Source organism: Lissotriton vulgaris, chromosome 7, assembly GCF_964263255.1.
Source record: "Lissotriton vulgaris chromosome 7, aLisVul1.2, whole genome shotgun sequence".
Classification (NCBI taxonomy): Eukaryota; Metazoa; Chordata; class Amphibia; order Caudata; family Salamandridae; genus Lissotriton; species Lissotriton vulgaris.
In genome coordinates this window covers 1,380,446,288-1,380,465,596 of record NC_141695.1, presented here as the reverse complement: position 1 = coordinate 1,380,465,596, position 19,309 = coordinate 1,380,446,288, and the positions used below count along the sequence as shown (strand labels likewise).

General features: G+C 42.9%; 1 protein-coding gene across 2 annotated transcripts in view; it reads right to left on the bottom strand.

Moving 5' to 3' along the window:
* HIRIP3 (HIRA interacting protein 3) overlaps positions 1-19,309 on the bottom strand; it is a 135,602-nt gene that overhangs the window by 91,533 nt on the left and 24,760 nt on the right. For both annotated transcript variants that reach the window (XM_086932100.1, XM_086932099.1), the window contains one exon: positions 342-2,029. In XM_086932100.1, the coding sequence (XP_086788226.1) occupies positions 342-2,029 (1,688 nt within the window). The remainder of the gene's footprint in view (positions 1-341; positions 2,030-19,309) is intronic.

Genomic DNA, 19,309 nt, shown 5'->3' with positions numbered 1-19,309 from the left:
ATGGTTTAGTGAGGTCCTCAGAATAGCACCACTGGAGTTGGCAAGAGCGCTGGCACAGTGATGTGAGGATGAATAGTCTTGAAAATACATACCTGTGTTATATTGTATCAGAGCTCCATCACTACCTCGTAAACCTTGACCCCTGACCAGAAGCGCTAACAGAGTCAAGGAAACAAGAGTATCAAAAATCTCAGCTCAGTCATACACACCAGCTTTAGGACACTGGGAAAAGGTAGGCCATGTTTCTGAACATTCTCTCTGCTTGCTGTCAAGAAATACTCTACAAATTGAGAGATGCATCTGTTTACCTTTCCTTTATGAAAAGCACAGCATTTACATACCTTTCTTTGTTTCTTTCCTTTCCCTTCTTTGGTATTGGCACTCTGCTTCTTCCCATCACCCACTGGGTCATCATCGCTGCTGCTAGATGTATCTGAGCCTCCACCATGATGGTCTTTCTTGGGTTGGCTGTCTTTGGCCATACTGCTGCCATTGCTGCTGTCTGAATCATTGCCAGAATTTGACCCAGTCACTTTGTCTGCTTTTGCAGTTACTTTGGATGTGCCCTTTGTCTTCTGTACAGTCCCACTTCTTCCCTTGTTAAGTACTGGAGCCTCTTCTTCCTTGGTCTCCTCCTCTGAGCTGTCATCCATTCTAGATTTTGTGTGAGTTCTGGCAGGAGCTTCACCTTTCATTTTCCTGCCAGTCAGGTCCTCTTCATCAGCACTTTCTGAACTAGCACTCTCTTCAGTTGAAGCTTCATGAGCATCTCCTCCAGAGTAAGAGACTCTGCTCTTGGTGCTCATGTTATTCTCAGTCAGTATATTTTGCTTTTCTGTTGGCATCTCCTCCTCACTACTGGCCTTTCGCACCTTCTTTGCTTTTGGTTCTTCATCCATTTCTTCACTGCTATCACTTGCAGTTGCTTTGGAGTGCTTTTTACTTGTCTTTTCATGTTTTTCCATGTTCTCATCTTCCTCCTCGCTGCTTCTAGTCGTTCTTGATTTGTGTAAAATCCCTCTTGGAGTTGGATTATTCTCAGACATCTCTTCTTCGCTGCTCTCACCTCCGCTTAAAACCTTTTGCACTTTAGATGTTCTCTTTTTTGCACTGCCATCCCTTAGTGACATTTTCTGCTCTCTATCACCGTTCTTGGTCCTTTTGACTTTCAGTGCCTTTTTCCTCTGACCACTATGCTTTTTTGGCTCTTCTTCCTCGCTACTGCTTAAAGATACTTTTTTGGGTGATCTTCCTATCCGCATTTCTTCATTTTTGGTGGCTACTTCCTCCTCACTGCCCTCGCTTTCCTTTGAGCCCTTTCTTGCTTTTGTGTGTGTTTTTATTTGACTAGTGTTATTTCTCTGCTTTGCCACTTCGTTGCTGCTTGTCTTATTCTTCCTTCCTTCTGACTCCTCCTCCTGTTCTTCCACACTGCTGTCATTAGAATAATTAGCCTTATTTGCTTTTGGAGGCTTTCCTCTTTGACTGGCTTCTTCTTTTGGCTCTTGCTCCTCCTCGCTTGTCTCAGCCAAAGTTGTATTTAAAGACCTTTCTTTTAGTTTTGTTGATTTATTTGGCCCTCCTGCGGTATCACCCTGGGATTGACTTGGTTTTGTCAGTTTCTCTGTTCTGGAATCTGCAATAGTTATTTCCTCTTTCTCCTCTTCAGAGCTACTTTCGGTTATTTTTTTTTCCTGGGGCCTTTTTCTTGGCTTTTTCAGTTTTCTTGGCTCTTCTGACTCTTCGCCTTCAGAGCTACTCTCAGAATATCTTGCATTCAATAGACTTCCTTTTCTTGGAATTTCCTTCACCTTTGACTCTTCTTTCGCTTTCCCTTTCAATGATCCTCTATTAGGAGCACCCCTTTCCTTGGATAATGTACCATTTGGAATATTTGCTTCTTTCCTAAGGCTAGAACTCTTGACCAACCCATCAGCTGACATTTCTTTGCCAGACTTGTTTGCAGCTGGCAGATTCACTGTGGTCTCCTTGGATGTATCCCTGGTATTGCCCGTATCAGAGTGTTCTTCTGTTAAACAAGATGCAAAGAGGTCAAAGAAAGCAGAAACATACTGAACTTGAAAAAAGTGAAACAATTATGTGCTGGGGAGCAACACCTTCATTCAAGTTTAAGGAGGTGGAAAGCAGAAGAGGAATTACGACAAAGAGGGACATTGAGAAGGGAGTAAAAGAATGAAAGAAAAACAGCAAGTAAAATGGAAATATGGGTGCACAGTGAGAAGTAGAAAGGGTGATGAGCGATATATGGAGATGGGAAGAGATTAAGAGAGTTGAGTAAAGAAAGAGACAAGTCAGTAGTGACTGAGAAGAGTGGTGCGAAGAATGGCAGAGAGCTAGAGGAAAGACTGCAGGCTAAAAACTAGAGTTGTAAGGGATAGGAAACAAATGGGAAAAAGAGAAGACAAAAGACATGGGTATGGGAAACACACTGAAACGAAGAAGGGGAATGAGTGGAAAGCAAGAAAGGTAGACGAAAGAGGAGTAAAGTACAAAGAAAAAGATGAAAACCTGGGCAAAGGAAGAAACGGACAAGAGTGTGAAATTGAGCCACAAATAGAAAACAAAGTGGGCTGACTAGGGATGGAAGCAGTGAACACGAAAAGAGAAGGGGGGGGAGTAAGCAAGAAGCATGCAGATAGGAAGTGAATGAGATGTGAAGTGAAATGTGAGGCTTTTAAGAAAGAGCAAACCCAATACATATGTAAGACTAAGGGGACTCATCCTTTAATATGGCCGTTGGAAAAATTCTAACCACACCACTTCATAAGCATTATTTCACAGTTCTAGAAACAAAACCACTCCTCCGAGCAATTCTTTTCCAAATTTTTGAAAAACAAACATGTTTATGGGGAATCATTTGCAGATGCAATTTGAGACCCGATAAGCAGTAGAAACAAACACAAATATCACAGAATTAGAGATGCTTCATTGTATTTGCTGTATTGTTTGCAAAATGGCCAGATTTTGATGAGAAATCAAAACTAGGTTTAATCCACCAACATAGTTAAAGAATGCAGGAATGGTTAAATACCATCAAGATAGGAAGGTATATCTTTTTTTGAATGAGATGGGAAAAAAGTTACCTGAGCAAATACCAAAAAAGTAGAGTGTACCTTAATTCCAAAAGGAAATCAGAAGAGAGAAAAAAACGAATACTCTTGCTACCAACTAGAGTGTTCTACACAATGAATTCAGGTGCTGCAAATCAAGAAACCCTTATAAAGCATGGACTGAAATTCAACCTGTGCCAATCTTATTCAGATGCCTCAATAGGGCATTTCAATACCTCAACTAACATGAATGCTTATTCAATTGTGCAAAATAAAACTCATCTTAGAACTGGCTCTGGCTTTAAAAATTTAATAAAAAAAGAACTTTTTATGGGGATATCAGAATAATGTTCAAACTCAAGGATACATTAATCAATTGTAGTAAATGCATTTTAAAGCAAAAAGTGAAAAGTAATGTACGTCTAGTCACATTTGCGTTCAGAGAAACTCTAGAGGGAAAATTGGATTAGTATTTTGGGGCTCCAAGAACACTAATAAGCACAAAGTTGGTTCCCTGGTTATTGGAAGTCAACCAGGATTTCTTTATTTATTTTGTAGAGAGCAGCAAATGCGTGAAGGTACCTTAGCACTATCATCTGCAGGAAGAAGGGGAACAATAGTTAAGCAAGCATACAATTTATTTATGTCTTGAAGCGTAAAATAATCCTCAGCCCCCTGGTAAGTCCAGGCTCTATTACAGTGGTTCCCAAACTGTGCGCTGTTTAGTTAGAAGTGGTAAAGCGGTGACATACTTCCTGAATGTGCCAGAGGATCTCGAGGGTAATGATATTAAGGCGTTTATTGTTGCGGTTCTGAAAAGAACAATCCTAAAGGATTCAACCTATCCTGATCAAGATTTAATGACAGATATCCAGAGAGTGCATCGGGACCCGTATAGAAGGAACCCTGCGAAGGAGCGCCCCAGGAAGATCCTTGTCAATTTCTTGACATATACCATCACAGAGAAGATTTTGTCCTTGGCCCTCAAAGCAGGCTCAATAAGATCAACATCCTTTTCTAGTCCCTTCTCCTTCACAATACGCTCTGATGTCTCCCATATTACTGCAACAAAACAATGGGAGATGGGGAAGACACTCACGACTTTGTACTCATTGGGGGCGCGTGCCCAGCTTAGATTCCCCGCCTCACTCAGCGTAATGTGGAATAATCACATGCATAACATCCGTCATGTTGAAGAAGCAGATAGTCTGATTGAAAAAAACAGGGGGGGCGGTAAAGAGGGGAATGGCGAGGCAATGCAGTTGGTAGTCAGGCGGTAGGGGTAGTATGAATACTATATCTTCTTTTTCGTTTTTCTCCCTACTAATGTTTGCTATGCAGTATTTACTGCTGATACACCAAGTTAATCAAGTTAAATCACTCTAGAAAAATACGCACCTTTTTTTGTTTAATTCATACAGACCAGGGGGAGGGAGTAGGTTCCGTCAAGGAACTTAATGCTCATGAAGGAAGGGAGGGTTCCCCAGGGAGGGTGGGGGGAGGTGGAGGTGGGTGATGAAAGGAAAAAAGAGAAAAAATGTCCTTATTTCACAATAGTTTATGGGAATCTCTATTCAGATAAGTGGGCGTACCAGGGTTTAGAGGGAGAGAGACTAGATGATGGCGGATAATAACATATCCTATATCTCCTGGAATGTTAATGGGCTTCGATGTCCACGGAGGCGTAGGCTAATTTTAAAATATTTAGAGCAGTCTCCGGCTAAAATAATTCTTCTCCAGGAGACTCACTTAAGTGTCCCCGAGGCAAGGGAACTCTTTGGAAAGATCAGATGGATAGCTACATTTTGTTGCACCGGGCAGTCCGTGGTAAATAAAGGAGTCGCCATTTTGGTTAAAGTGGGTAGTGGAGGCACCTTAAAGTTCAGTTCAACGGACCAGTCAGGAAGATGGGTCCTGGCAGGAGCTGAGTTTAGTGGAAGGGAATTAACCATTGTATCATACTATGGACCAAATATAGACGATCCTTCTAGTCTTTTAAAAATACAGTCTAATTTGGTTGAGGTTAATACCCCTTTAGTTATAGGAGGGGACTTTAATGTCCTTCTAGACCCCCAACAGGACCGGTCCAACTATAGCCGCCATATTGTAGCTCCAAGATCCCGACGTGCCATGAAAAAAATGATGCACGAGCTTGGCCTAATTGATGGCTGGAGGGTCAAGAAGGGGAATGGCCTGGGCTTTACATATTTTAGTAAAAAGCATAGTCATGCCTCTAGACTGGACTATGTTCTCGTAGATAGACTATGTCTAGACAGATTAGTAGAGATAGAAATATTGCCAAGTATATTATCTGACCATGCCCCTGTGATGTTTATTCTTTCAAAAGGGGTGGCTACTAGAGCGACCACTCCCAGGTGGACTTTAAAAAGCGCAGCCCTAAATGACCCAGATATGGTTACCATGGTTTCCACATCGACTATTAACTATTTCTCTGATAATAGGGGATCAGCACCAACTGAAATAGTATGGGACACGTATAAGGCCTATATTCGAGGCCAGTTTCACAGCCTGATCTGTTCTAATAACAGGGAACAGCAAAGTTTACAATTTTAGAAGACAAAATCTCTAGTCTGGAGAGCTTAAGGCACAAATCACAGGTGGATAACTTACCACAGATCCTGGTAGATCTAGAATGCCTACGATCTGAATATCGAGGGTTGTTGGATCAGAAGGTCAAAGCACAGTGGGCCGCGTACTTATCGATGATCAGGGCACTGTCTCCTGCAAACAAGAGGACATGGAAGAATGTCTTCTTACCATGTTCTCTGAATTATATAAGGAAGAACAGTCTCCAAGTGCTATAAATGCAATTCGGTGGCTGGAGAGCAAGGCCCTACCTAAATTGACCGATGAAGGGCGCAAGATCTTGAATAGACCATTTACGAATGAAGAAGTTAGTCTTCACATAAAAAAGATAAAAAATAACAAAGCAGCTGGCCCCGACGCCCTCCCTGGCGAGGTATATAAAGCACTTCAGCATGCTTTATTCCCAAGACTCTGTGAACTTTTTAACTACGTATATAGCCTGGAGGGTAGGGCACCACCATCTTGGAAGCAGTCTACAATTGTCCTTATATTAAAACCAGGGAAGGACCATCTTAAGGCAGACTCTTTTCGGCCAATCTCCGTGTTAAATGCGGATTATAAGATCTTTACCAGTATTTTGGCGGGGAGATTGGCCAAACTGGCTCCCCATCTCATTAATTTCGACCAAAAGGGCTTTATGCCTGGTAGGCACATCCATGAGTTGACTTTGCAGCTGATTGGCAGCATCGATTTGGCGGTGGCACGGTCGGAGCCCCTGGCAGTGGCTGCACAAGATGCTGCGAAGGCCTTCGACCGTGTCAACTGGGGTGATCTATGGGATGTTCTGAATATTATGGGGTTTGGGACAATCTTCCCCCATGTACTGAGAGGTTGCTATGAAGGTGCTTCGGCTAACATTTTGTTGAATGGTCTATTGACATCCCGTTTCAACATCAATAGGGGGACAAGACAGGGGTGTCCTATCTCGCCCCTCCTGTTCAATCTTTATATTGAGCCCCTGGCACAAGCGTTGAGGTTGGACGATCGGATAACACCGTTTAAAGTGGATGACTACAGCTGTAAGCTTGCGTTATACGTGGACGATCTGATGGTCTACACAAGCAATCCGGCAGAGGTATTCCCCAGAGTAGAAGAGATAATGTCTGATTTTGGTCAACACTTAGGCTACCTTATCAACATCTTAAAAACTGAAACAATGTGTTGGGGGATTAACAACTGGCAAAGAGTTCAAAGTAGTCAGTTTAGATATCTGGGCATATTAATAACTCCTGACCAAATCAATATACCCCAGATCAATATAAAGAAGGTGGCCAAGGATATTGATCAGCTGTTCCTGAGATGGCAGAACCTCCCTCTGACGATATATGGCCGAGTCAATCTGGTTAAAATGGTGATTTTGCCCAAGTTAACATAACTTTTTAATATGATACCCTTGGTTTTTCCAGATAAAATGCTTGGTAGAATTCAGGGAAACATTTGGAAGCTTCATCTGGGCCAATAAGAACTCCAGGCTATCATGGAAGAAACTGAAAAGAAGATTGTTAAAGGGGGGGTCTTGCTCTTCCAGATGTCCTGGGGTATGCTCTTGCTTTCCAGCTAAAAAAACATCCACAGTCTCCTCTCTAACCCAGATGAATCCAACTGGGGAAAGATTTTAGGGATCATGGCTCGTCAGGAAGGGGGAGGGCCCTGTTTTTTGTATAAATTTGGGGCTCCAAAGTTCTATAAAAGGGTACGTCTTAAGGTTCTGAAACTGGCACTTTTAGTTTGGACTAGAGTAAGGGCAAGATGGAGCATAAAATATTATTCTGAATTAGCCCCAATTTGGGAATCCCCTGGCTTACCAATATGCCCTAAAGACAGTCTTTCTATTCCTATCAGGAGGGCAGGAATAACAGTGTGGTCTGACCTGGTAACATCGGAAGGGGTTCTTCCTTGGGAGGTGCTGAGGTTGAGGATTGTAGACTCCTTCTCCAGATTCAAATACATACAACTTTGCTCCTGGTTCTCTGTAGAGAAGGTCAACATTCGCAGTAATTGGGACATTTAATCTGCCCTTTTAACACCGGGGTATAGGAAAAAATAAGTGGGTTATTGGTACAGAAGTATGCTTGAGGTTGAGGAAAGGCATACACCATCGCTGCATATTGTTTGGAACTCATCTCCCTTAGAGGTTGCCTCAAGTACACTATACGAAACATCTCTCCAATATCTCTACAGATTCGTTAGGTCTGCCTCTCTCAAGAAAAATTATTTTTTTGCCTTGAATAGGCTGTATTACACCCCCAAAAAGATAGCTAAGTTTGCCTCATTGCCATGCTGTTGTCCTAGATGTGGATCACTAGAGGCCGATGATATCCATATATTTTATGAATGTCCCAGCCTAGACCCTTTCTGGGCCAATGTAGAGAGAGCTTTGGAGGGCATCTATAAGGTTAAAAATTAATTTGAACACAGAATTTTTTTTGGGTTAGACACGGATCTTGTATGTAGGTTTAAGGAGACACAGGTGGCTTTATTTTTTAACCTTGTCCTCGTTGCTCGTAGAGAGATCTGTAAGATCTGGAAATACCCGAGCCCCCCTTGTACGAGAATTGGCTTAGAGCTGCATTGAGAATCGCACGTTTGGAAGTTGGTATGACACAAAATGTAAATAGTACGGTGTGGGAACCCCCGATAGAGTGGGGAAAAGAAATGAGGCTGGTCTAAAGCCTCAGGGTCCTATGATTACACCACGCCCTGAATAAATGGGCAGGCTGGGCCGGCCTAAGGCATTAGCAACAACTTCAGCCCGAGGCGCCCAGGACAGAATTAGGGCTGTCAGTGTTTATTTGTGTTTGCCAACAGTGAAATGAGGACCTAAAAAAAAAAAAAAAGCGGTGAAATACAACGGTTTTATCTTTTTTTTAAAAAAGGGGAACTTGAAAAAGGGAATGTTTTTGTCAATGTAATTGCCGGGTAGCAAACACGAGGTGCTTTTCGATTCTATCCATTACGGACTACTTCTCCTTACCTGCACTTGCACTTTTGCATTCATTAAAACCCACTTCCGGCGTTCCTCTTAGAGCGGTCATCCTTTTGGTTTTGTAGCTGTAGTGGTTCTTGCCCCAGGGTATTTAATGGGACATACAGCGCGGACGTGCAGCAGTCAGTTAGAAGTTGTAAAGCGTTGAAATAGAACTGTTTTATCTTTTAATTGCTTTTAAACACAGGGGGAATTTGAAAAAGGGAATTTTTTTGTCAATGTAATTGCCGGTTAGCAAACAGGAGTAGCCATCTTTTTGGTTTTGGCGCTCTAGTGGTTCTTTTCCCAAGGTATTTAATGGGACATACACTGCATATGTGCGCCGCTGGAATGCCAAAGGCAAGCCCGTCTGCGCCAGTCCACATCCGGAACGCGACCAGCACCAGCCATGCAGCCTGTCCACAGCCAGGTACTAAATGTTGTTTGAAATCATTAAATGATACTGTTAGGCACTGTGAGTTGAGGCTATCGCCCAGTAATATTGACGGCCCCCTGGAACATCTTAAATGCAAAGCGCCTTTTGGAATCATCTCAGACTCTAGGTATTCTCTTACAAATAATGTAGAAAAAAAATTGTCGCTATGTGGTGGTCTTATTATTACAATACACAGAGTTAAAAAGGAGACCAAGGGACAACTTTTTATAGACCAAGTAATATTCTATCCCCAATCTACAGTATACCATAACAAAAAGGATATTACTGGTCTAACAAAAAGGTAACATGCGGCAAAATCAGAAACTATAGCATCTAGACCTGTGCTGAGCTGGAAAGGAATCCCATCAGCCCACCAAATTGCGGAACATCATCATCTGGGATTTGAGAGAACCAGTATGTGATAGCACAGCTCACCTTGTGAAATCAAGAGCTGTCCTAAATCAAAACCACCAGTGATGGATCAGGCCATTTTGTAAGATCTGTGGTGCTGAAAAACAATTTGCAGTGATACTAAATATAAGGAAAAACAAAAGTGCAATGTAACTTCGATAGGTAGAGTCTTTGCGCCCAGCTTAGCCAATCTTTATGTTCATCTTTGAGAAAGATTGCGTTCTTAACCACAGCAACCCATTTTTCCATCAGGTGTTGCTGTGGAAAAGATATATAGATGACATTCTTGTCATCTGGCGTGGCGATTCCCAAGCCAGACTTTCATACCTGGCTTAATACCAAGAACCAATATCTGAAGTTTACAGTCAAATACAGCCAATCTGAACTCCCCTTTCTGGACATTCTGATTTTTCCGACAGCTGGCAGGTTGGGCAGCAAACTGTATAGAAAACCAATGGCAAGAAACTCATTACTGAACTTCAATAGCCATCACCCAAAATCACTCCGAGAAAATCTTCCGGTTGGACAATTTTTACGGGTCCGCCGTAATTGCACTGACAAACAGGATTTTGTCACGTATGCTAGAGATTTGTCAATCAAACTCAGACAACGAGATTACCCTAAACGCCTGGTGAGTAGAGCCTTGAAAAGAGCCTCACATAATGATTGTGACGCCCTTCTAGAAGCACTAGTAGAGAAACCACCTTTGGGCAGACTTACTTTTGCAACCACCTTTAGTACTCTGTCCAATCAGGTTCAAAAGTCTGTTCGCAGAAATTGGAGGATCCTTAATGTGGCTGGAGAAACCATTCTGAAACCACTCTTTTCTTTTAAATGGGGGATGAACTTACGGGACAGTTTAGTTCATACCAGACCGATACATCAAGCTAAGGAGCCAACACATACTCTGTGGAACCTCCCTGCGGTCCAAGGGCATTATCCATGCGGTTCCTGCACGGCATGCCCTCAGACACAGAAAACCCTTTTGGTGGACATAGGGACAGGTAGACCTTGGCTCCTCAAAAAGCATACTAATTGCAAATGCGAAAGGGTCATCTATATGAACACATGCCCATGTTCCATGAAGTATGTGGGCATGACGACCAGAAAGGTCAAAGTGAGAATCAATGAGCATAAGAGCACTATTAGGTGTAATAAACAAGCAACGCGCCTAACTAGTCACTTCCTGAGCATGAAACACAAGGCGGAAGAGATGAGATGGGTTGTTTTGGAACAACCTTTTGTTCCGCTACATATCAGTGATGTTACACGATACCTCTTTCTGAAGGAACAAAAATGGATTTTCAAGCTTTAGTGCGACACTGAAGGTTTGAATGATGACATTCCGTCGGTCACAATATGGCATAACACGATCAATAACGTGTTGCTTCTTGCGGTATGACTACCACATCTATTGCCGGTTTCCATTGTACACACTTCTCGCTCCTCTACCACAAGATCGTCCTTTCTAGGCTGAGATGGTCGAATGAATTACAAATTCAACAGCTGTAGCACATGCACTTGGCTGTTCATCGTCCAACATTGTGGCCCTGGTATGTGTTGGGCAACATGCCATGCCTGTCGGACACTTTGGCTTGGACGTACGATGGATACTATGTCATGTCTCTGCTAGCTAGGCCTAAACAACATGTATTATATTACCAGGGAACAGTGCACAGTTTTATTCTCCGTCTCTGGGTCACATACATAATTTTCAAATATCAATTTTCGTATGTGGTAAATTAATCCATTGGGCGTGTATTGGTCATAGTGTAACTAGAGATTTGGCACATGCACAGTCTGATGTGTATGATTCTTTTTCTGACCGAAATCTTTTTCAGTTAACACATTTTATTGTTTCATGGATACATTGTTGTTTGATCGGTTCATACTGATTGACATACGGGTGCTGAGTAATCAGTATCGCACAGGATCCATTGTGTTCCCTTTGACTCTTAGACCCTTTTTGATGCATCATGCATCGGTGCGCATGTGCGACGGAGACCTTCGTCTTGTCTGGGCATATGCGGTTCACCGTTGTGTTTCCTCTAGGGTCCGCCATCATATGCGCATGCGCCATTAGGCAGGAAACACAATTGCAATATTTCCTGTCAGCACATAGGCGGGAGCTTCTCTGTTTTCTTTCTGGTCCGCCACATTCTGCGCAAGCGCCACCTAGACAGGAAGTACAAACATACCATTTCCTGTAGCAGCCCTTGCTGCTCTGGTTCCCTCTGTGGTCCTCCTTATGAACAGTGACGTGTTAATTGTGATGTGCATAAAAAGGCCCTTCCTGTCAGTCTGCTTACCTCCGCTTTGGCTTAGGAATAGCCTGAGGTACCGACAGACAGGTAGGGCGGCCTGACTATAGCGGGTTTGTAGCGTGTTTTCTGGGTCTCCTGTAGTTTGCTCATACATTTCTGGGCATTATTTTTTCAAACAGCCATTAAACCCGGTGTTCCTTGCTCTTGAGGCAGGCGCTTACAACGATTTTTGTACACTCTTCTGAAGAGAGATATGCAAACATTTCTGTATGCATTTTTTGACCCAGTAGTTCCATTTGGTATTGGTCTCAATTCAGCAAGCATTCCATTGACTGAATTACAAACAGCCTGGCGGTATTGTTGCTATGTACATCAATGACGTGTGCCTGGCGGTAATACAGTGTTAGGACTAATATTGCTGCAGATGTTTAGTAACATCAATTGCAAAACCTCTGATTAAGTCATTTAACAACTCACTCTGAGCGAGGCGTTTGGGATCACTGTGAACGTCTCCCCGGAGGGTTATGATAATTGAGGAAATCATTTAGATCAGTGATCAAGCATTAGCTGCAACTCTGAGTCCAAGCCTAGACCATATACAGCATACCATTGATTATAGCATGTCTTGGCTACATCTTTATACACATCGAATGCTAGCGATTTAGGTTAATTTTCTAACAGTAATTAAAAAAAAAAATTTTTTTTTTAAAGTCAGGAGTCAATGGTACATTCGTTGAAAAGAAGGAGTCTCAATTATGCTGTTATCTATTGGCTTATACCATGTACCAAGGTTTTTAGCTTTTTTAAGCTAGTGGAAAACTGAGGGAGGGATACTGATTTAGTCCTCTACCATTTTTATCCACTCACAGAGCAGGGCCTCATCACCTGAGCAGTTGCCAGTAGAGGTGAGGATTACTCCCATGAGAATGGGTGAGTTAATGAAAATTTAATTGTTATTTGAAAAGATTTAAATAAATCCTTGTTTGATTACTCATACATAATTAAAATAATAGGTGTATGCGTCAAATACCTGTGAACATGTAGTTTTGAACTGTTATCAGTCTTTTTTCTTGTGTATTTTTCCAGGAAAGAATCTAATGTTTTGAATATTCGTCCTACACAATGGAACCATAAAGTGTGGTAGGATGTATCACTATTATTCATTTATTTTTCACCACACAGTTTTTGCAGTAGTGTAGTCTTTGGTCCTGAAGAAAGCCAGAGGTTCATTGTTACCTATAATGGCTGAAAGATGTAGACCCCCTCTAGTCAACTGACGATAGTTATTTTGACAAACTATCCACACTCTGTTTTTAGTCTGGACACTGTGATAAGCTTATAATAAAGTTACCTCTGTTGTCATAGTAGCCAATTTTACATTGCACTTTTGTTTTTCCTTATATTTAGTATCACTGCAAATTGTTTTTCAGCATCACAGATCTTACAATCATGGCCTGATCCATAACAGGTGGTTTTGATTTAGGACAGCTCTCGATTTCACTAGGTGAGCTGTGCTATCACATACTGGTTCCCTCAAATCCCAGATGATGAAGTTCCGCCATTTGTTGGGCTGATGGGATTCCTTTCCAGCTCAGCACAGGTCTAGATGCTATAGTTTTTGATTTTGCAGCATATTACCTTTTTTGTCAGACCAGTAATATCCTTTTTGTTATGGTGGTCTTATTATTGCCTGCGCTCTATGCAAATACACTCAAGAAAAACATGACCTACTCCTTGATCGTGGTTAGGACTTTCTTTGACATGCAAATCTTTTATACCAGTGCTAGTGTCGCCCCCCTGGAGATAGAAGATGAATGGGGGAGTTCGACACTACACGCAAGAAAAGATCAACAAGGTTTTTGCCTGCTACTAAGCTAAATTATACAAGAAGACACGAGATGACGACCCCAAAGACGTAGGAGAGTACCTGGCAGACTTGCGATTGGCAAGGCTGAGCCCAGAACAAGCAGAGGAGCTGGGAGCAGACATCGCGCAGCGAGAGGTGCGTGTTGCCATTAAGGGTATGGCGAGGAACAAGACCCCGGGCACGGGCGTTTTCCCTGGACGAATTTTACGCAGCGTATACGGAGGAACTGGCCAGAGAAGTGGCCCAGTGCCTAAGCCAGGGAAGGAACCGTACGATTACAAGGCATACAGACCGTTGTCTATGTTAAACAAGATTTCAAAATCCTAAGTAAAATCTTAGCGACACGTTTACGTCCCCACATGTCCAACTCTGGTCCACGCGGACCAGGCAGGGTTTATCCCGGGTGGAACACGGCCATAAATATCAGGCCACTCCGGGTTATGATGAGCTCGGAGGGGTACGATAAGCGGGAGGCGGCAGTATTTGCTGTGAACATAGAGAAGGCCTTTGACAGCCTGGAGTGGTCGTATCTCTATGAAGTCCTGGCTAGAATGGGTCTGGGGAAGGGTTTATGGCCAGAGTGCGCACTGGGCGGACTATCTCGGCTAGACAGGGCCACGAGGCATGGATGCCCCCCCCCCCTCTCCGCTCTTGTTTGCATTGGCTATGGAACCACTGGCGAACAGGGCCAGGAGTGGACAGGATTACGAGGGCCTATGGGTGGGTGCAGTGCAACATATCATAGCATTGTATGCCGATGACATACTGCTATTCTTACGGAATACGACTGATGAGCTACACAGGGCACATGACATGCAGGTCCGGTTTGGCAATGTGTCTGGCCTTAATGTCAATTAGTAAAAATCCAGCTTATACCCAATGGCGCCGGATACCCCCCCGCCGCCTGACTTAGCACATTTAAAGTGGAAGCCTGGCTGCCTGCAGTACCTGGGAGTTAAAATTTATCATGGAGCGGCGGAATTGCTAGAAGGAAATGTGGGCAGAGCGATAAGGTCAGCGAAATCAGAGATGGACTTCTGAGGTATACTGCCTTCGTTGGTGGCTGGGAGGGTGGCTGTCTTAAAAAAGGTCATGCTGCCACACCTGCTGTACTACTTTGGGGCACTCCCGGTATGGATTCCACGAGTGGCATTCAAAGAGCTTGACTTAACGGTGACGGCATTCATTTGAATGCGGGGCATAGGAGAGTAGTGTTGGCCTTATTGCAACGCCCCACGAAAGATGGCAGGTTAGCGGTGCCTGATTTCAAGGGTTACTACTTGGCTGCAAAGCTATACTGGCTAATCCAATGGCTGGCAGCGGATCGTGACCCGGAAAGGGAATACCAGGCCGCGCCAGATGCCGCAACTCTGGCAAAAATCCTGCTGCGAGTGTGTCAGAATACGTCTGCCGACATTGCTGAAACTAGTATGGTGGTGCGCTGCTGGGCCAGGTACTTGTGAAGAGCGGACGTTGTGATCTCCTATTCCCCTGATATCCCTTCCGCAGGGGGAGTACTGGGCAGGGCTGGAAGACTGGGCTGGAGCAGGACTGAGAGTGAAGGGAGACCTATACCAAAACTCCACAAATAAAATCCTGGAGCGAACCCCGCAAGCGTCTAGGAATATGAGATTTAAATTGATTAACTATTATGTATTGCATAGAGCGTATCTAACACCGACCCGAATTAGGAGATATTTTGGGGTAAAACTGCAGTGTGCCCGAGATGCGGGGAGAGGGAGGCGCACATGCGTCACATATTTTGGAGCGGTCCCATTTTGCAATCTTTCTGGGAGGCGATAAGACATGCGATAGATGACCTTTTTGACAAGGAGCTTCCGCAGACCCCAGAGCACTTCCTTTTCGGTTGGTTACCCCACACAACCAAAAATAAAGTAACTGGAAAGTTTCCGGACCTAGCCCATGTCCTGGCCAAGAGAGAGATAGCCAGGAATTGGAAGGCCATCGGGAGAGCCACGGTTTGCCACCTTGAAATGAGAACTTGAGAAGTGGACAGGAGCAGAAGGCAGGCTACTGCTCAGAGAAGCCAGCCGGGGAATAGGCAAAATAGAGAGCCAGGGCATGGGAAAGCCTAGTGGGCGAGTTGGGAGCGAGTGTGAGGGCCAATAGCAGTGGGACAAGAACACTGAGGTTGGCAGAGCCAGAGCGGAAAAATGGGCATACTGCCCAGAGGGACCAGACGATACATAACCATAATGCACAGAGAGTGAGAAATCCATGCAAGAGAACCCAACAATATGTAGGCACGCTGACACGTTTGCATAAGCCCAACTCAAGGGGGTGGGGGATAGTTTGGTTTCTAAAGGGAATGTTGAAGAAAATGAACCAGAGATTGAATGCAGCAAACTATGTGCATTAAGTGTTAAACTCTTAATTGAGAATTCTCAGAAGTACTGTACAGATAAATATGGTTACAAAAAAAATAAAACAGTGCTAGCGTCAGCCGTGAGCTGTGGCTAGACCCTGAGGAACCGAGTGCAAGGCTCCACTGCAACCAAAATGTATTTGAAAGCATTATCGGATATATTAAAACTGCAATGATCATGATAAATGCAGCTAAACGGCTGAATGGAAATAAGGTGTATCTGAGGTGGTCGCGACACAGTAGAACGCCTAATTTGTTGGCAAACGTAAAAAAAAAAAAGATATGTCGGCGAGTCTGCTGGTATAAACAGCGCCACCAATATCGCTGCTGTAAAAATAGAAACAGTGGCAGCCATTCCTGCATGTACAGAAGCGACACTTTCATGAGCGGCTACTATCAAAGATTGTCCGCGGTCAATGTTGGGAGTCCCATATGTGGTGTCTGTTTCCCAGTTAGTTACTTGTAGCAATAATGTCCTGTCGCTGATCAAGTTGTTTTAGCTGTGTCAGTCGACAGCCACATCATTCGGCCTGGTTGTTGTGGAGCTGCTGAGAATGAGTTCTCGGATGATCATGTTTAAAAAAAATAAAACTGCTGCCTGGCGTCATATGTTTTCCGGTACTAACTTGATTTGAGAGATCGAGATGAGTATTCAAACCAGATGTGGGGAAAAAAAATCTCAAGTTTTTGTCCAGGGGCATAGTATACATAGGGAGGAGCTACAAGATATCACTAGATGGCAGACATTTGCAGTGTATTGGTTGTAGGGCAAATGCACAGCTATAGTTATCTGTTTTAGTGGCCATAAGACATTGTCTGAAGTTAAAGATGTAATTATAAACTGAACACTATGATCGAAAACAAAATACGGGAAATTTAATACAAAGAATAAAACAAACAAAATGAACTAATTGATAAACCGTGTAGAAGCCTTTTTCTAGTAAAAAGACGAAGTAATTGTGTGCCTAAAGGGATGAAGCTAGTGATCCACTAGCCTCACTTCTAACTCAGACATTTGCAGAGCACATGATCTAAAGCAGCACTTGCTACAAACATTTTGATATTATGTCTGCAACCCAGACTCCTGTCACTGCAACTTCCAGATCAGAGACACAAAAGGTCTTCAGTCAGATTAATCTGCCTATGAAAGGAAGGAGTTGGAGTCCCTTCTGATCTAAGAGGAATGTAGAGACACAATGTCACAAATTCGGAATAACAACACTTTTTTTGCTAAAGAGCTACCTAGTATTTCTGGTGAAGCAGTGCTAAAACAACTCCAGCTGTTTCCATTCTCGGGTCCTCCCTTACATCAGCATGTTGTAGATGGGATCCTTAGAAGAAGCAAGACCGGATTAATGATCTGAGGTTTATGTGGAGACTATCCCATTGACGATAACGATACGACTGTTACAAAATCCATGTCTGTGGAATCACAGATGGGTAGCCTAATCGGCCGTACTTTAAAGCCCAAGGACATAATTTTAAAGGACCACGCAGATAGGAAATTTGACTCTGCACCAAAGAAATCGTATCCTGGAGCTTATTTAGCAATAGGTGCTCTCTCTTATGTCTAACTTTAAAGAACTGTTTAAGACTTCACTGATATTTTCTGCAACTATTGCAGCATTAAGAAACCTTTTTTTAGAGGACTGGCACACAAACACAGTTCAGATGCCTGCAGTGCTACGTCTACCTTTTGAAGGAATCACACTCTTCGGTTCAGTTGGAAGATAAACTTAATTTACTCTTCAAGTAAAAGAAATACCCCTTTTGGTTAACAACCTATTTTTTCAACTCAGGCATCGGCTAGGTCTTCTTTCCACCAGCTTTCCAGGAAACCACCTCCCCAGCACCAGTTTTCTGATACCAGGTGAGAGTATGACAAGAACTTTCCGAGACAATAAGATCAGAAGGGGAAGACTTGATCATTTAACAAATCTCAGTGCACCAGATTATGTGAACGATAACCTTAGGTGGCAACAGTTTGACTGCAATTGTGTAGATTTACAATCGCCCTACGTCCAGATCATATTCTTTGGAGTCATGGTCAACAACTTTTCTTTAATATTTTGTGCACTAAAACATTAGGGCCAACCACTAACGAATGAAACTGTTTGGTTGCTAGTTTGGAGTACCATAGTATGAATCTATGGTAGAAGGCGGTTTCACGTGAAGGCAAAGTTAGTTTCCCTATGTATAATTTATTCAGATTTGAAGATATGATTTATTAATTCAAATGCTTTAATCAGGACAAGCATCACAAAGAAATGTGGCGAGTTTGTTCAGCTTGTATTATTGACAGTGTTTCTATTATAAAAACTTTGCACATTTGGAAAATTAAATTAAAAGTAAATGCGGTTGGACAAAGGAAAAATTTGAAAATCCCTGCTCTAAAATGAATGTGAAAGAAATCCAGGCCATAACTTGGATTGGATGACATTCCTTGCCACCGTCCATTTTTCTGCTGCCAACAGAAAGAGTAAACAGGCACTTAAGACTCAACACTTAAGAGTATGAGACATTGTATACATCTGAAAAGTAGTAGTACATAAGAAAATGCTTAATTAAATCTTTCTGAAAGCCATGAAATTAAAGGCGTTACAATTAACGGGGTAACCCAAAAGTCAACAGGTCCTTGAAATTAAAGGGATTGGCTGAAAATGTGAAAGGTGGCAACCAGCAAATTTAATTCCTGGCTGTAGAATGATAGGTAGAAGTGAGTGCCTTAAGAGCAAGTAAACTTCACATAGCATCACAGACTTCCAAACAAAGCACTCCTAGTCCCTGAGAGACCTTGTATAACACTCAGCAGCCCCATACATAAGTCTCAGCAGACCATCACATAGACCATAACAAAGTCACATACAATTATCATGAACCACACAAAGCTCCCACAGACCAGAGAGGGGGAACAAAACCTGCAGAACATCTCTACATGCCCTTCCTCCATTTCGCCAACTTATAGGACTCTGCTGAGATCCAGAGTGGCAAAAAGTGCTAAATATCAATACAAAATATCTTCCCACCTTCCAATTGCCCAGAAATATTCCCATTGTTCACGAGTCCCCTTTCCTATCTTCCGTCACAACCCCTTGCAAGTGGCTTGCACAGCATGAAGTATAGGATTGGCTTTACTCACACACTAAAGATTAATTTGGTTATACTGTGATTTTAGTTATGGCACCCCCACTACCAAGAGTATATTCTCTGGACAATTTAATTGTATATTAAACGTGTGCATGTACGAGGTAACACATGGTGGTTACAGTGATTTCTCCAATGCTTGAGCAGACACCTTATAA